Source organism: Hordeum vulgare, chromosome 4H (assembly GCF_904849725.1).
Source record: "Hordeum vulgare subsp. vulgare chromosome 4H, MorexV3_pseudomolecules_assembly, whole genome shotgun sequence".
In the NCBI taxonomy this organism is placed as follows: domain Eukaryota; kingdom Viridiplantae; phylum Streptophyta; class Magnoliopsida; order Poales; family Poaceae; genus Hordeum; species Hordeum vulgare.
The window spans coordinates 601,534,900-601,552,650 of NC_058521.1; the positions used below are offsets into that span (position 1 = coordinate 601,534,900).

The following is a 17,751-nucleotide window of genomic DNA, read 5'->3' on the forward strand; positions in this document are numbered from 1 at the left end:
CACTAGAAGACTACATAAGGAGCAAAATGAGTGAATGTATACTCTAAAATATGTCTATATACATCCGTATGTAATCTTTTAGTGAAACATCTAAAAAAACTTATATTTAGGAACGGAAGGAGTATGTTTGCATGTTAAGATGAGTCGTGTTTAATGGTGAAGTGACATGCTTGCATGTTGAGAGACATATGATAGTGGGATGGTGTTTTTCTCACGCATGTATTGGATTGATGTGACATGCTTGCATGTTAAGAAAAATAGTTAGTGAGGGACAGCTATTTAGATATAGAAGATATATTAGCTTCCAAAGATGACTGCGTAGTACTAGAGTGCATCAAGCCCAAATATGAAATTTATTTCTTGGGCCGTACAATTAATTCCAAATGCTATAAAGTTATTAGAAGATGGCTATAGTACTAGAGTGGACTAGAGCATAGGTAGTTGGGAGGCCATAGTGCATTATTTGTGACGCTTAATCTTTTTTTCTTGCAACTAGGCCGGAGGCCTCTATCCATTTATTAAGAATATAATTGTCTGATTAATTAGCAAAAAATCAGAAGGAAGCCTATTTGCAGTACTTAATCTTCATCAGGGCTCATGCACATCGGTGGGCTTCTTCTCAGATTGAGATCACCGAGTGAGTCTGTACGATCTCCTTGATTGCTTGAGCATGGCGGGGATTGCCATTAGTGCATCCCTTGATTATACTAGAGCATAGCTTGTTGAGGTACGCATCGACATGACTAGAGCATAGGTAGCAGTTGGGATGCACATTAGTCACATCGACATGGCAAAAGCATAGATGGTTGGGATGCATGTTAGTGCATTATTTGCAATACTTAATCTTCATCCGGGACTCGTAGACATCGGTGAGCTTCTTCTCACATCAAGATGGCTGAGTGAGTTTGTATCATCTCCTTGATTGTTTGAGCACCATGCAATCCTTCCGTCTGAAAAATATAACTACATTATACTGAATGATATAAATAGCTGCTAATATTGGCACAAAATATTGTCAAGGTATATGCATATTTTAACCCCCCCCCCCCCCCCCCCCCCCCCAAAAAAAACACCAAAATACCTGATCATGTATGGTACACATGCTGTAGTGTGAGAGAACACAATGTAAGCGACAGGGCAGCGCTCCCTGATTTTGGGAGATGGGTGAGCATGACAGATGGAGTGTACATAACACTATGTACAAGGTCGATAGGCTGAATTGCATATATAGACCCAATAACAAGAGAGACGTCATGATATAGTTTGGGCAGCTGCAGCCCTAGCCTGACCCGACTTTTCCTATTGTGCATGAACATTAGGCTCAATCCCTACTCTTTTCAAATTTAATCTTGGCCAAAAAAAACCTTAACAAAATCACATTCTAAATATTAAAGTTGTGTCGAAAATTATGTACAAGGTAGGTTACAGTTAGACTTGAAGTCGTATTGTGTGTGAACAGCGTATGAAGTTGTCTTCTAGTATGACACTTGTATTCAAGGCCTTTTTATAATGTGAGAGTAGACATATGATGTAACCAACATCAAGAGGAACTGGCGGCATGCATATGCCGATGTCCGGGTGGCCGGTGTGCCGTGTGAACCTCGTGCAGTGGAGTTGCCCAGGCTAGCTGGTTGGTGCGTTGGAGGTTAGAGGCGCCGTGCGGGACAGATAGCCACACATGAAATTTGTTTGTTGAAAAAAAGGGGCATGATGTCTAGACTTCACATGATACAAGCGTGCATGCGCGTTATGGGCAGATAGGTGGTGTTTGCTGCTAAGGATACGCCGAGATGTATTAGGTAATAGTGACGAGAAAAATAATTGTGTAAAGAATTTTTCCGGTCTACTTTGGGTCGAAACTTCTATGTCAAGATTTCACTCAGTGCTGATTGAACGGCTATAATGTAAGTTGACTGGCTACAATGTAAGGATCCGGAGAATCGGAGTCTATTTTAACGGGAAAAAATGCGAGTGACACATAGTTTGACTAGAGCCCCCCGGTGTGATGAAAATTGGAACTCGTCATTTATTGATGGTGATCGACGGTACTCTGCTGTGGGGGTTGAATGGTGTGGGTTTGTGGCCCTAGAGACTCGACCAAGACAGCAGAGCCTCGATGCAACGCGATAATAGCGATAAGGCGTGCGGTAAGCACGGGACATGGAGACGGGTCAGGACTCTAATGGTCATACATGACTCGGGGTGACTACAAGCAAGAAGAAATTCGTTTAGGTTTGAGTTAGGCGGTCCAGAAATAGCAATGATGTTGAGTTCAAGTATATGTGAAACCTGATAAGTGAGCAGTTCACTTTCATGTAGATCGACGATTGGTCTATCATGGCGTTAAACGGATAGTCCGAAAGTTTGTAGCACAAACTAGAGAAAAGAGGAATTTAATTTCTCTCAAATGTTGACTGTGATCAAGAAAAGAAGGGACTATCATTGCGGTGGAGTCACATGGAGTCTAGAAGTAGCATCGATATTTATGAGATAAACTCAAGTCCAATGTACATGAAAGTTTGGCACATAGAAGAATTCAAGGTGATGGAGAATATTCACAAATGTAAAGTTTGTTGAAGTTGTGTCAAATATATGTATTACATAGGTTACTGTTGGACTTGGAGTTCTATTGTGTGTAGACAAGGTATAGATGTAAGTTTACACACTATGTAAGTATGTAACCTATCGAATCTAATAGAACACGCACACGGTGTGAGCAGGTGGCATGTGCCGGCTTTCGAATGTCCGGTCTACGATATTGTGATGGTGTCATGGGAAGGGCACTCGTAGTCATGCCCCGAGAATGTAGCCGAGTTCGGTGAACCTCGTTAACATATCGCAATATCATGTCTCCTGTGATTTCTTGGTCCTTGGGTGATCGACGGTGGCCTCGGATTAGTTCTAACATCAAATGGCCTTAGTGAACGACGACCTAAATCATGAGATAGACGATCCAATTTTTATTTGAGAGACAAATCATTCCTAGAAAGCACTAGCAAACACATGTGTTCAGAAGGGTAAGTGAAGCCACACATATGTCCAACAAGTTCTCATGCAGGGACACATGATTACCATGAAATAGATTTACCATGAATTATTATTTTTTGGAACTTATTCATGGTCAATCTATTTTGCAATTGTTTTGTAAAAGACTATCCATGAAACCTTCAACTCATGCCTAAAATTATATTAATTTTCTTTCGACGATTGGTTTTTAAAACAACTAACGCCTACTGCCTATAAAACATGATGGATATCTAGTACGTACATGTTTGTTCATCTTAGTCGTCCAATGACAAAGGCCAAAAATAAGATCATAGGGAATTTGTATTACACGAATAAGAGAAGACGAGGAAGTATAGTAGAAGACAACTCTTTAGTCTAGCAGTTCATGGGGAATCCAACATCACTTTAGATAGTTAAAGACTGGCATTCCGTATGATGCCATTCACATGGTGACATCACTCAAAAATCTCAAGAGTGAGTGAGAGGAAGAGATGGGAGATATTCTTTTCGTTCACGAAATTTGAAGAATGATGGGACAAATTAATTGGATAGGAAATGCAGAAAATAGTGGCGGTTACCTCAACGACCAAGTTGTGGACGATGCCACTAGCCACGGCGGTGATGCTTGTCGAGATGACCTTAAGACAGAGCGACTCAAGTGCCTCGCACACCTTTGCAATGGCCTCGTGGGCATTGCCATGTCTCATGTTCACCATTATCAACTCCTCTGCTACCTGCGTCACCTCCAACTGCAAAACTCGTAACCGTGTAGTTATTCAATTATAGGTATTTTGATAGTGTTGCAGCACAAAGTTGTCCTAAAAATATTCACATATGCTCTATTGTCTCAAAAATGTTTCGTATTCTAATAAATGTTTCACAACTTTGTCACATTTTCATCGGAAATACTTGTACTGCATTTACAATCAATTATTATTTGATCTACATATTTTAGACTTGGCATACCAAACCCTCTTATAGTCTTATATATCTAAAACTCGAAAAAGGATAATATGCATGTGTTGTGTGAGATAAGATTGTCACTATTAAACACTAGATGTAACAGTGACATACACTTATCCCCAGTGAGTGCCCTTTGAAACTCAATATTCAATAGAGTCAAAGCAAGATTTATTTTCCTGGGTTACCATATTATATAAGCTTAGATATTGGAGACTAAGCGGCTTACTTCCTACAAGGTATCTTTTGAGGATATTGTGTTGAGACATGTTTGTTTTGCATAAACTTTTGCCGAACTCATTCCTGATTAAACACCTTCAACAACAACTTAATGAGCAAGCACATATTATTAATTTCAAGATTTGCAACCCTGAGAAACCCCAGATCCTTCATTCGACATAGAATATCTCATTTAGCTAATAGTTATTTCTGTCTATGCTCATCGGATTCCTAAAAAAATCGGGATCCATTATTTTATTTACTCCTCTGGCATTTCAAATAAGCATAGCATACACATCGATAATTGGTGAGCACCATATTGATGAGAATAAAAGAAAAACAAGTGGTTTCTGATGGTTTCTGTATGTCGCAGAGAAAAATTCATCGCTAGTGTGGACACTAAGATTAGTTCAGTCGCCCGTATAGAAGTGTGATCCATTTTCCAATTGAATACATAGCAATACATCCTGAAAGCTTTCTCACTTTATCAAGAAACAATTTTCACATGTGTGCAATTGTCAAAAAAATTCATAGGAAGTAAGCTTGGTACCAAAAAGGTACATCTGCATGGAGAGAACAATTCCATTCTTTCTGCTCTCTAAGTCAACAAATCAATTCCTTTTGTTTTCTGTTTGATAACTTCAATCATTTATACCTTTTAAACTATAATTATTTTTATATAGTTTTGTAATTCTGGCAATAACACCTTTAGAGCAAGGGCAATCTTGGACATAGTCTATAATACACGCTAATTACAGTGATCCAATAAATACATTGTGAACATGATTTCAAATTATGTGAAACAAAGTGATATGTAAAATATAAAATATTTTAAATTTTCAAAGAGTTGAAATCCGTTTTTGAGATATTTGAAATCAGTTTTTTTAAAGAATCAAATTAATTTATTAAATAATTAAAAATTTTATTTTTGAAAAAGTGAACTAGTTATTTCAAATATATGAATTGGATTAATTTGGACTGTCAAATGCATCAATTCAAATATATTTAACTTTTCAAATATACATCATTTGTTCCAAAATAAATGAAGTTCCACATTTTCCCTAATTCAAACTTCCTCTGTTTATCCAACTCTATAGAAAGTTGTGCTCTGATCTACAACACTAGATACACATCATATAAAAATATATTTCACGAAGAATCTCATAAGACTAATTTGGTGTTGAGGATATAGTTTGCCTTATGATAGACTAATAACTTCACTTATTTTTTGAATGGAGGTAGTATGAAACAAAAATTATGTGCAATTTTTGGAAATATTTCAAATGTTTGAAATCACAAATGCTGATGTGTGAAAATGATTATTTCAAATATAAGAAACCAATATTTTCCAAATATATGAAATATGTGAGTGTTTCAAATAGGTCAAAATGATTGTCGCGAGGTCTGAAATTGATTATTTCAATATATAAGGCTGGTTTTAGTCAAATACATGGAGCAATATTTATTGGTTTTCTAAAGATGCTTATTACAATATGTAAATCTATTTTGTAAATGAAATAGATTCTTTTTCTTTGGGTTTCACTCTAACATGTTTTTTGCAATGTAATTTCTGAAATTTAAATGCCTTTAATCGATTTTATAAAATATTAGTTTTTGTTTTCTTTTTTAGAATTGAATTTAATTTTGAAATGGAATTAGCTTTTGAAAATAATTGAAAGTTGTATTATTAAAAAGTTTCAAAACAGTTTTTCCAAATAACTGAAATATGTTTCACGGAAGATTTGAAATCCATTTTTGAGATGATGGAAACTAGATTTTTCAAATGGGTGAAATAGTTTCCGTAATGCGTGAAAAATAGTTTTATGAAATAATTGATATCTTCTTTTTATAATATGGGAAATAGGTTATTTCAAACATGTGAAACTGGTTGTTTCAATTTGTGAAATTAAGTGTTTCGGATATATGAAATTGTCAACTTTGAGATATCCAAAACATATTTAACATGTGAAACTGATTGTTTCAATGCGTAAAACTGATTATATTTGAAATTCCTATGCCGATTTAGAAAATCTTTGGATCATTTGCGGTTTGTTAAAATAAAAAGGTAAAATTATGTATGGAATGGAATTAAATTAGATAGCTAAAATTTATATTTAATTGGCTAAGTATATCAGCATAGAGTGTAAATGATGCATGTGCGGGGTTCTGCTACACCGGATTAGAAAGTACCACATGGTGGGGCCTGGCCAGAAATACGAAGCTAGCCCATGTAAAGCTAGCTGGCAGCACCCTATTGGTGCATATCTCACCGGTAGCTAGCTGGCAGCACCCTATTGGTGCATATCTCACCAGTAGCTAGCATAATTGCTAGCCAATTCCGAAGAGGACCCTTATAATACTAGAAAATGCCCTTCCAACTACTGAGTACCATTGGAATACACACACTTCGATTGTCTTTTCCGTAAAATTTCTCTTAAAATATCGACGGGGACCTCAATAATGTTGGTCACGCTTTCAGAAACTAATGCATTTGGAACCTAAAACAGTTCGACTGAACATATAAACATTCCTTGCAGCATGTAAAGGCACGAGCGCCCTTGGCTTTCGATGCATCTAATTACAAATGGTAGCTCGGACTAAGTTCACCGACACCGTTTGGATGACAGTCCAACAGTAACATGATTTTTGAGCCATGTAATGTTATTAGCGGGTGGTTTTATTCACAGTTTTGCTGTCCATGTATGATATTTCGAATGATGTAACTTCTACAAAATTAAAAAAATATTCCCACCTTTTCGGGTAATATTTGTGTGGTTGTTCGAGCAATAACTACTTCCACGGAGCTACGCATCTGAGTGCTTCTAACTACTCGTACCATTTTTTTCCTCATTTTGCTAGGCGCAGCTCCACCTGTCACGCTCACTTCATTCTGCTCCCTAACTTTCTTTCGGTTTGGAGTTGGCAACATGTGAATAATTATCTCGATGATGTGGACCGGACACGTGGCAGGGGACAGAAGGCACCATTTATGGATGGGGCGAAGATAGTCCTCCTCATCTTCTTCTACGGGGGAAGCGAACGGAGACCATGAACATGTGAAAACTAGTGAGTACAACGTTGGTGAGGAGAAGACACCCCCGCAATGAGAGGGTGCTTGGATCCAAGGAACTAAAACTAGTCTGATTAAAACTAGTCTTTTTAAGAGGTTAAAGTTTCAAGCATCCCTGACTAAAGAGAGGCTAAAACTAGTCTTGAGGCTAAAATCTTTTAGTCAGGGGTACCCCTACTAAAATGTGTATTAGTTCTCTCTCTCCTCATTTAACTCCCCATGCAAGTTCTGGATTGGAGGGTTTGGAGGATAATAAATGTTCATTAACTTGGTTTTAGTCTCTTTAGTATTTGGATCCAAGCATGGATGAGGCTAGCAAATTGTAGTCTCACTACTTTTAGTCATAGGACTAAAACGTATCCAAGCACCCTCTAAGGAGTTTGACTATACACTTTAAGTGTCTTTTCCCTTAAACTATGTACGTGTACCTCATTAACACTTGTCACACTTTCCGCAATAAATACATTTGGAAATCAAGTTCCCATGATTTTTATGTGTTACTTGGACAAAAGTGTGTTGCTTTTGTGAGAAGGAAAAAACAATTCACCACTTATTTCTATCATGGTCGTCTCCTACACTACTCTAGTGTACCATCCATATACTTCCTCCGTTCCAAAATAACTGTCTCAACTTTGTACTAGCTCTAGTATAAAATTATACTAAGCTTAAGACACTTATTTTGAGACGGAGGGAGTAGCTTATTTGTCCCGCCAACAAGTACAAAACGGACTATGCCAAAAAAAAGTATAACGAATATGTTGTTTAGGGTGGGCGATCAAAATGCCGAAATGGTTGTATTTGTAACATGACAAACGTTCTAATTTTCCGCAAGTTAGCTACCAGCAAGATCCATATATATGTCCAGTTCCCTACAACATGTGGAAGCACGACCTCAACTTTGGTGGAGACCGTAGCTCGGTCTACTTTCAACCAGTTTAGACTTTAGACCGATGCTCGAACTAAATGGATTAAGGATATGTGAATGGGTTATCCAAGTGATGTTATTATCAGTAGGTTAAACTAATTGTGTGTATTAGTCTTTGACCAGGTGCAGGTTCACCTACCTCCCTCACCTCATTCTGATCTAACGTCCTTTCACACGGAAGCCACATGTCACACGTGAATGATTACCTCGAGGATTTGAACCGGTTGGGTGGCACCGGAACACAAGGCGCCGTTAATGGAGGAGGCAGAGGTAGTCCTCCTCATCTTCTTCCCCGGCGAGGAGCCCGCGCCATGGTCCACTCCGTTGCTGCCGGTCGAGGCGGCGTCCTCGGCCTTGACCACGGCGGTGGAGCCGTCGGTTCTGAGGGCGGCAAGGATTTGGCGCTCCTGCTCCTGCAGCTCCTCGATGTAGGCGATGGCGTCCTGGATGATGGACGCCTTGTCCATCTAGCGTCCGTGCGCACGAACAAGATCAAATTAAACTGCATGCATCATACTGTAGTATAAACGGACGTGTAGACAAGTGCTCGATCCTCTAAAAGAAACCTTGGTGATGTTTGGAACGACACGGCGGATGGCGTAGAGCTTCTCGTTGAGCGTCCGGCGCCGCCGCCTCTCGTTGATGATGTTCTTTCTCTCCAAGCTGGTTGTTGCCTTGGTCGTCGGCCGCGAGGTGGCGCCGTCCGGCGAGCTCGTCGAGTCGTCGTACAGGCCGGAGAGAGAGTCCTCGGCCGGCAGGTACATGCTGCAAAACAACCCATCCGACTCTCAAGGGTTACTAACTAACTATGCACGAAAGACGGAGCAATCGATCACAGCACAGCAAGATGATGAAGCAAGGGCGTTCATGGATGCATCCGTCAAGGGAAGGGACTCACTTATTTGCGTCGCCGAGCTCGAGCACCAGGGCCTCCCAAGAGAAATCGAAGCTCACGTCCATGTCGGGCTCCATTGCTCTGCTACACAGCTAGATCTGATCTACTCTCTCTCTCTCTCTCTCTCTGCTAGTACTTGGTCTCGTGCTCGTGTTTGTTCTGCGTCGTCACTGGGTACCGGGCCCATGCATGTGGCTGACGTGGGGAGTGAGGCCACCATATCCTGATGCCACCTGGCGCCCTCTCGACCAAGGCATGAGGCGCACCTGCACATCAATTGGCTGATTTTCTATATTCGTATTCCTGCCCCCACTTAAATTCGAGACCAAATCTGAATCTGTGTGTTTTATAATACAGTGAATTCCCTGTAGTTGTACATTTATGACACATATTACCTCATTTGGTGGAACTTTTATCGAAAATATCAGATTTTAGTGACTTTTAACACGGTATTTTCTCAGATTTACATTTTTTTTGTTTATGTAAGGTAGGATCGGCATGTTGCATTAATGATTCGTAAAAAAATCTGTAAATATCAAAGGACATCATTGACGATCATGTTTAGACTTCCCTTGTCCATCTGTTTCATTCCTCATTGTCGTCCATATATTTTTGGATCCTCGGCGTCACATCATACCTTGCCTGATGGACAGCATCAGAAAAAGAGTGTCAAAACTTCCAAAAGGGATATTATAGACGAATTTCCACTCGATGGGGGTAATTAGGTTCAAAAATGTACAACTACAGGGTAAAAAGCGGAATTCATTCTAAAAAAATAGAAATCTAAACATGAGCACACGACCCAACACGACACCATTTTGTTTGCATGTTTCTTCATATTTGGCTTCTAACTTCCTTGGAAGGCAAAATTAGTTAGTTGGGGAGGGGGATGCAATTGGTCCTGCAGTCACTTTCAAGAAACCTAGGCAGGCCGCAGGACACATTCTTATATTGTCATCGCTCCATGGAGTCGTTTTTCGCCAAATTATTTTTATCGGCACCAATAATGGTCACTTGCGCGGTTTTGAGAAAATAGACAGTACAATATTAATTGGCTGCCATAATAAATTAGTATTACGTTTGTTTTAAAAATGGAAAGCATATGTTGATATGTAACCAAATTGATGGTCGATCTCTTTATTTATCTTATACTATCTATCTTTAATAGTGTTGAGTAAATGTCAACACAAAATTATCTTTTTGAAATTTCTAGGATCTATCAATAGCTAGGGATAGGTGTATGTCGTGGGCCGGTTCAGTACCAGCGTGATCATAATTTGCATTTTTATTTATCTTTAAATTAATATTATAAACTTTGTGACATGAAAAATATATGTTGTTCTTGTGTCCTACATTATTGTCATTTTTATTATGAACCTTTTAGGTGAGTTTGGGTGCATTAACATGTTTTGGGTACTGTCGCACTAAGGATAGAAAGATTATTAACTATGTGTCATTATTCCCTCGATTCCATGGCATCTCATCATTTTTCTTTGTGTTGGACCAAAATACAACTTACGGAGTAAAATAAATGGAGCAAGTACTGCTTGTTTCCACTCTCGCTGAATGAGAAAACATGTCATTTCGGGGATCGACTCACCTCCAACATACCACTTTTGAATCGATACTTTTGAGGTATGTGTCAGTAAATTTATACAAAATATGTATATTATGGGATTATTTTCCATGACAAAAATTTGAAAAATGTTTCCCCTTATCATTGTCGACCACATTAAATATTTGCATAGCATAAGTTACACAGGTTTGACTGCATACTTTTTCGAACAACATATATTTACCAAATTAGGTAAAAATGGCTAGTAGTTTAGAAACAAACAATGTCGGGAACAAGTAAATTCTCTCTGTTACATGTTGTATCATGCATTGATGTGGTCTTGGACACAGTACAATTACTAGTATTTTTCTAACTTCTACCCGTTAGTGTTAACTACAAGAAACTAGATCATCTCATCGGATCTCAGGTGTAAATGATGTGGCAGCCGGCATAGGTCCTTGGGCACGTTGGGGCCTCTTTGATTCACAGGATTCCGAAAATGTAGGCACAAGGAAAATGAAAGATTGTATGTCATGATCATTTGAACCCTACATGGTTTTGATTTGTGTGATTGCATCACAAGAAAAGCCAAGAATTATTTCCAAGAGGTTTGAGTGGATGTTAAAATTCCTATGGAATGTAGTACACATGAATTCTTAGGAATAAATCCTATAGGATTTAACCTACGAATTGAACGACCAAAATAGGAAACAATTCCTAAGGATTATAATCCTTCAAATTTTATATGAAAATTCTTTGAATCAAAGATGCCTTAGTCAAGTCTCCTTTTGCTAATACATGCTGAGTCAATTATGAGAATATCACTCTAGACCTTTCTTAATCGCCTTCACAATCAGTTGCCAACTTCTCATAGCAATTATGTGGGGGCAGTGCATAGGTAACTCGGCATGAGCATCGGGCATGCATGATGGTACACATATTAGCACTATTGTGCAATGCACTACAATCGTTATACCACAACAGATCTATGCACAGTGAGTGTTACATCACTTTCAAGTTTAACCGTAGAAGGACCCTACCACAATGCATTGTACATGGCATTGCCTAATCATTTGACCCATTTTATTCTCAGTGATAATATATGGTATGAAAATACCCTCTCACACTGGGAAAAAATATTTTTCCGTTAGTGCCACACCCTATCATATATTATTAAATACAAGTTCATCAACAAATCATACATGTCTGCCACACCATGCATCAACATGAAAAATCACTTCCTATTTTTTTATATGCATACCGCCCTTCCACATCAACAAAATATGCATCACTGTCATGTCACTATAATTAATCTCACAATTATTCATGTCAGTATCCATACCTTTAACCTACCTGATTTTAGTAATTTTCCCCCGGTAACGTGCGTCGGTGAGGGCTATGTTCTAGTAGAACTAAACAGATGATCCCCACAAATATATTTCTCTAAGCATGAACCATGCCACCTTAATATGCAACCTTGCTACCTATCCATTTTTTACAACTATACTATAGATCATATATATTTTCATGTCCAGTTCTCATATTATTAGTCTAGATTTTCATCTTCTATGCAATAAGATCTCGTAGATGTATACTGCAAGCAATTCTGACAACAACGTGTGGTGTAGGATATGTTGGTGCCACATTGGTGTCAACTACGAGGGAAGGTCCTGAAGAGATGAATACATATTTAAATTTCTTTCTTGATTTTAGGGATTGGGGAATTCCAAGTTTTCTATAAATGCAATTAAGGTTATTGAATAAAGTTTTCATGTGTGCAATTACTTGGGTGGTTGGCAGGTGTGGTTGACATGTGCCATTTTCACATGTCATTCATTCATTCCACATTGCCTTAGGTATTTTTTATCATGCCCTTGCTCATTTCTTTACCAAAAAAATGTCCACGATGATGATCCTTTGTTTTGGCAATCTGTTTTGGATTCTATTTCCCTTTAATGGGCAAGAGGAGAAAAACCTTATTTATAGGAACCTAATATCTGGGGAACGATGACTGGGAGCTGCCCTTCGGCGGATGATTCATTCACTCATGGAGGCTCCCTCCAGCAAGCATTTCAGCCATTCGCTCTGGTGGGGGTACCCTCCAACAATTCTTTCTCTCTCGCGAGACCTTGGTTGACCCAGAGGTTCAATTTTTGCCAAAAGATGCCATCGTAAAAAGAGAGACTCTAATTGCCATGCTTAGAATTATGAAAAAGTGTCATGTTACTTCATAAAACTATCATTTCTCTAATTTATAGATTTACAATGAGTATGACGGAAAAGGTCGTGTGATCTACAATAATAAAATTGACATCCTAAACTTTAAAAACTTTCATTCTATAGATAAATAATGTTTTATCTGGATAAGACCCAAAATTAGATTATGTAGTTGGTTTAAAAAAAATATCACACAAGGTGCCATGGTCAAAAAAAATGTCATTCCATTGATTATAAAATTCCCATCCTTTTAATAATTTGAATGCCATCCTCTCATTAACAAAAATGACATCCTCTTAGTAATTAAAATGTCAACCTCTTAAAAACTAAATTTGACATCCTCTTAGTAATTAAAATGGCGACCTCTTAAGACTAAATTTGACATCCCCTTAGTAACAAAAATGACACCCGTTTAATAGGGAAAATGCAATGTCACTAATAATTAAAAAATACCATGCTGCAAATAATAAACTACCATGTGAGAGAGTAGAAAAACAATTATGCAAATTGCCATGGACTTGTAGAAAATGGAGCATGACAAGAAATGGGATTTTTTTTATCTTTCAACAAGATGGGAAAAAATCAAGCATTTCTGATTTTTTTTCCAGCCCAATTTTCAAATGAAAAATCAAATTAAAAACACAAAATGAGCTTCAAATAAACATATAGCAGCTTAAACACAACATTCCATAACCCTTGCTTCAGTCCACTGGCAAGCGCTTTTGCGAGTCCGAACCCTCCTGCGGAGACAGGCCCCATGCAGCCCGGGGCGTTGCCCGAGGCATGAGATGCATTTTCTTTGTAGATTGTAACAACATTGTAGCTACAACGCTAAAGTGTCCCAAAGGCTGCCTGGGTCCTGGCTTATTTTTGCCGCCGCTACTGCTCCTCGTGCACATTGGTTGGTGCATTTTTTTGTAATAGGGCTAACTCACCATCTCGTATCATTTGGTCGTGTATTTCTTGAGGCGTTGCTTTGTTTGTAAAGCAGAGCGAAAGCCTGTTTTGAGATTTCTTTTCTTAGATAGGGCACGTAGGTGAAGCTTAAGCCATACTTCTACAATTATTATACTGTACTACTAGTGTTATTTCAGCATCTGTTGTGGGCCACTGAAGTTGCTGGCCAGATTCATCTTATCATCCTAGCTAGAATGTGAAATAAGGAGGAGAAAAATAGCAATGACTAAAACGAGCGGGGATCTGTAGCTGTCGTGCTGGGGCTGGCTGTGGGCTCCGGGCGGTGGACCTTTTTTTTGGTCTTTTCTAGATGTTTAGATGTAGCATATCGTTGGGTAGTCGATCGGAAAGCTAAGTTGCCAAATGCCTCGTGGACCACGCCAAACCATAGATAGCTAAGTGTGCTAGCTACATCGATCCTAGATGCGCTCGCTGTTTTTGTTTGTATATATATATGCGCCACGGTCGTGCGTGGCCCGTCGGCGTACCGATCTGGACGGCATGCATATGCATGCTCGTGAGAGCAATCCCTGGAGACATTATCTAGGATACGTCCACACGTTCGTCTGTCTCATGCCCTCCTACGTATCTATCCGGCCGTGACACACACACATATACTCCCTCCGTTTCAAAATATAAGACCTTTTAGAGATTTCATTAAAAGATTACATACGAAGCAAAAGAGTGAATCTATACTCTAAAATATGTCTATGTACATTCGTATGTAGTTCATAGTGCAATCTCTAAAAGGTCTTATATTTAGGAACGAAGGGAGTATATATATATATATATATATATATATATATGTGTGTGTGTGTGTGTGTGTGTGTGTGTGTATGCACCATAGCTAGCTTCGAAAAGAAACCGATCTCGTTTTTCTTTCCTATCTTCCGAGCCTTGCAACGAGAGAAGATATTTCATATGCATGCATGCATGTAATAGAGGGGGAAACCACGTTTTCCTATTGGTAAGAATATTCATCACCCACGCTAAAACTGACACAGAAGAGAACTGCGATTTATTTGGATGACTAGAGGTATTGATAGTAAGAATATTTATCACATGCTCGTTTTTCTCTAAACTTCATGCCCGGCAAGGTTATCTAGAATCACTCCAAAGGCATCCATCCACATCATCTACACGTTACTGTGACACATACTCACTGTTTTTCTGTTTCTAATTAAGCATTAATTGTCCTACCACGTATGTCAGCATCACGTTACTGTATGCATAATTCTTTTATTTATATCACATTAATGTATTTTTATGTTTCTTACAAAGAATCTGAAACATGTCGTGGATATGTATTTGTTAGAAATGTTTACATCTGAATTTTTCATATAACAATATGATCATTTGTGAAACTGAGGAACTGAGAGTGTTAAATTTTCTGTTTCAAAACTTAAACCGCTTGCCCAATGGACGCCTCTCTCCGCGTTGAAGTTGGCTACGCCAACGCCATATACCTTGGTGCTGAAAAAGCTTACTCCCTCCTTGGTTTATGAGCACATGCCCGGTCCTAGAGTGAGACCCTTATAATCTCGCAAGCAGCATAGAGTAGTTCAAGCAAATAAGCAAAGGAAAATAAGCCATGACAGGTTTGATACATGCCCTGTGGCCAACCCGCGATGGAGGGCAAGGCACATAGCTAGACAACACCCTCAAGCAGCGACTATTCATGCACCTTTACCAACAGTTCCCACAGCTGCAAAAGGAGTGGTCGTGAAACCCAACCATGCTATCTTTCACTCACTGCCATGAGTCCCTTGAATCAAACGGTGTAAGAGGTAGAACCCTCAAACCCTCAAACCCTTAAAAATAACCGCTTTTTTACAGTTTTTATCGAAAAAACGGCGTAGACTAGAACCCTTAAACCCTTAAACCCGTAAAAAAATTTAGAGGTCGAACCCTCAAACCCCTTCCCAGCATGTAGAAGTGAGGGTGGGGTGGGGGGGGGGGGGGGGGGGGAACTACCCCCAACCCGCACTCATTTTCCCTCCTCGCGCGGGAGGCAGTTGGTTCCCCCGCGCGAGAGGAAATAGCTCGGCCGCATCTCGCCTCGCCGCCCCTCCGCGCTCCGACCGCCGCCCCGCCACCCCTCCGCCCCCCGGCCGTCGACCCGCCGCCCCTCCGCGCCCCGCGCCACCGCCGTGGCCTCGTCGACCCGCCGCCCCGCCGCATCTCGCCCCGCCGCCGCCCCGTGCTCCGGCCGCTGCCTTGCGCTCCGGCAGCCGCCCCTCCGCCCCTCTGCGACTCCGCGCCCCGGCCACCGCCCCACCGTGCCCCGGCCGCCGCCCCTCCGCACCCGCCGCCGTCCGCATCTCGCCTCGCCGCTGCCCCTCCGCCCCGGCCGCCGCCCCTCCGCTCCGGCCGACGCCCCGCCGTCCCCACGCTCCGGCCGCCGTCCTGCCGCCCCTCCGCGCCCCGGCCGCACCCCGTCGCCCCACCGCGCCTCGGCCGCCGCCCCTCCGCTCACCGGTCGGCTCCGGGATGATCTAGTAGAGCACCACTGGCATTTGGATGGGCGGCGCATTGGCCCATGATGTATCTTTGTTTTACTTTACTATGTCCTATTTGATTCGAACAATTGTTGTTATTTGCTCAAACATTGTTGTAATGATTTAAATGATTATTGTTTTATTCGGTGTTGTAATAATAACTAGAATGAGTATTGTTTTATGTCAAATATGATTGAATTTGTGATATGTCATATGATGAAATGTGATGAAATGTGTGATATATGAATGACAGTTTTAAGGTTTGGGGTAGGGGCAAAGACTAGAACCCTCAAACCCAACCCTTATAACGGAATATTCCGTTATAAGGGTTGGGTTTGAGGGTTCTAGTCTTTGCCCCTGTTTTTCAACCCTTAAAAGTGTTAAAAATGTGCAATTTTCAACCCTTAAAACTGATTTTTGTTTTAAGGGTTTGAAGGTTCTATTAGAGATGCTCTAATTAAGTCCTTGAAACTCCCCAGGCTCCAGGAGCATCCCATAGCATCCACGAAAAATGAGCTACAATATAATGCACGGGAAAAGGATATTATCGCAATCCTCCTCTTCCCTGCACCAGACACATTCACCATTGTCTGACCATTTCGTTTATGCACTTGGTCCCCACTTTGAATGCTATTCTGTGCCACTTGGCATAGAAAGATCTTAATCTTAGACACATGATGTGCTACTACTCCCTCCATCATGATTTAGAAGACACAGTTAAATTTACGTGTGTTTTTACAAAGATTTAAGACGTCAACGCAATTACTTTTATTAATTAGTACTACTCCTGCATGCATGCGCCGTGTTAATTTCTTAGCTCATTAGGCACATGAGTATTATTGATGTTATTTTTTAGCCCATCTCACAATCAATCGATATCTACCTACGTTCTAGAGATCTTCGAAGCACGCCTTCTAAACCGTGACGGATGGAGTATGTGTCTTGCATGACAATAAATGAATCACCTTATAATACTAACACTTGATACTATGCATTACTATTATGATACTATTATATGATACTATCCATTACAACCAGCCTTAGCCGGGGGTTGAGCTTTTCCAAATACCCATCCAATCACAACGAGGGTTAGCTCTAAATATTTCCCTACACAAAGATCGCGTGGAAAACAAACCTGGATGGTTTTAACCGCCATGATACCTCCCCCAGCTCCTTCGAAAGTGTAGAAAGTGCAATTGGTATTGATCTTGGGCAGTGTGAATATTTCTCCAAGTCCCCTACGCTTACGATTGCCTCACTCTTCTCATGTTTTGACTATCAATTAGAACAATAGTATATGATTTGTGTGCCATAAAAATATACTTTGACTGTCAATTAGAACAATAACATTTGACTTGTGTGCCATAAAAATTATACCATTCAAACGATTAGTACTATATTATCTTATGACATATAGTCCATGTGTTCTATAATGTTGTGGTTTAGGTT

At 40.0% G+C, this 17,751-nt stretch overlaps 1 protein-coding gene across 1 annotated transcript; it reads right to left on the reverse strand.

Annotated features, from left to right (window-relative positions):
• Positions 1 to 334: 334 nt before the first annotated feature.
• Positions 335 to 9,211, reverse strand: LOC123449961 (transcription factor BHLH6-like). Its single transcript, XM_045127345.1, has 5 exons — positions 9,079 to 9,211; positions 8,747 to 8,945; positions 8,387 to 8,647; positions 3,585 to 3,755; positions 335 to 950 (listed from the first exon to the last, which is right to left on the reverse strand). Exons 1-5 carry the CDS (start codon positions 9,150 to 9,152, stop codon positions 882 to 884), a joined length of 774 nt encoding a protein of 257 aa, XP_044983280.1. The 5' UTR covers positions 9,153 to 9,211; the 3' UTR covers positions 335 to 881.
• Positions 9,212 to 17,751: the final 8,540 nt, after the last annotated feature.

Excerpts from the sequence above, each read along its gene's own strand:
- LOC123449961 (XM_045127345.1), bottom strand. The coding sequence starts at position 9,152 with ATGGAGCCCGACATGGACGTGAGCTTCGATTTCTCTTGGGAGGCCCTG. Across the intron at positions 8,648-8,746 it reads TCGTTCCAAACATCACCAAG|ATGGACAAGGCGTCCATCAT; the intron begins GTTTCTTTTAGA and ends CACGGACGCTAG. Across the intron at positions 951-3,584 it reads TCCACAACTTGGTCGTTGAG|ACGGAAGGATTGCATGGTGC; the intron begins GTAACCGCCACT and ends TATATTTTTCAG.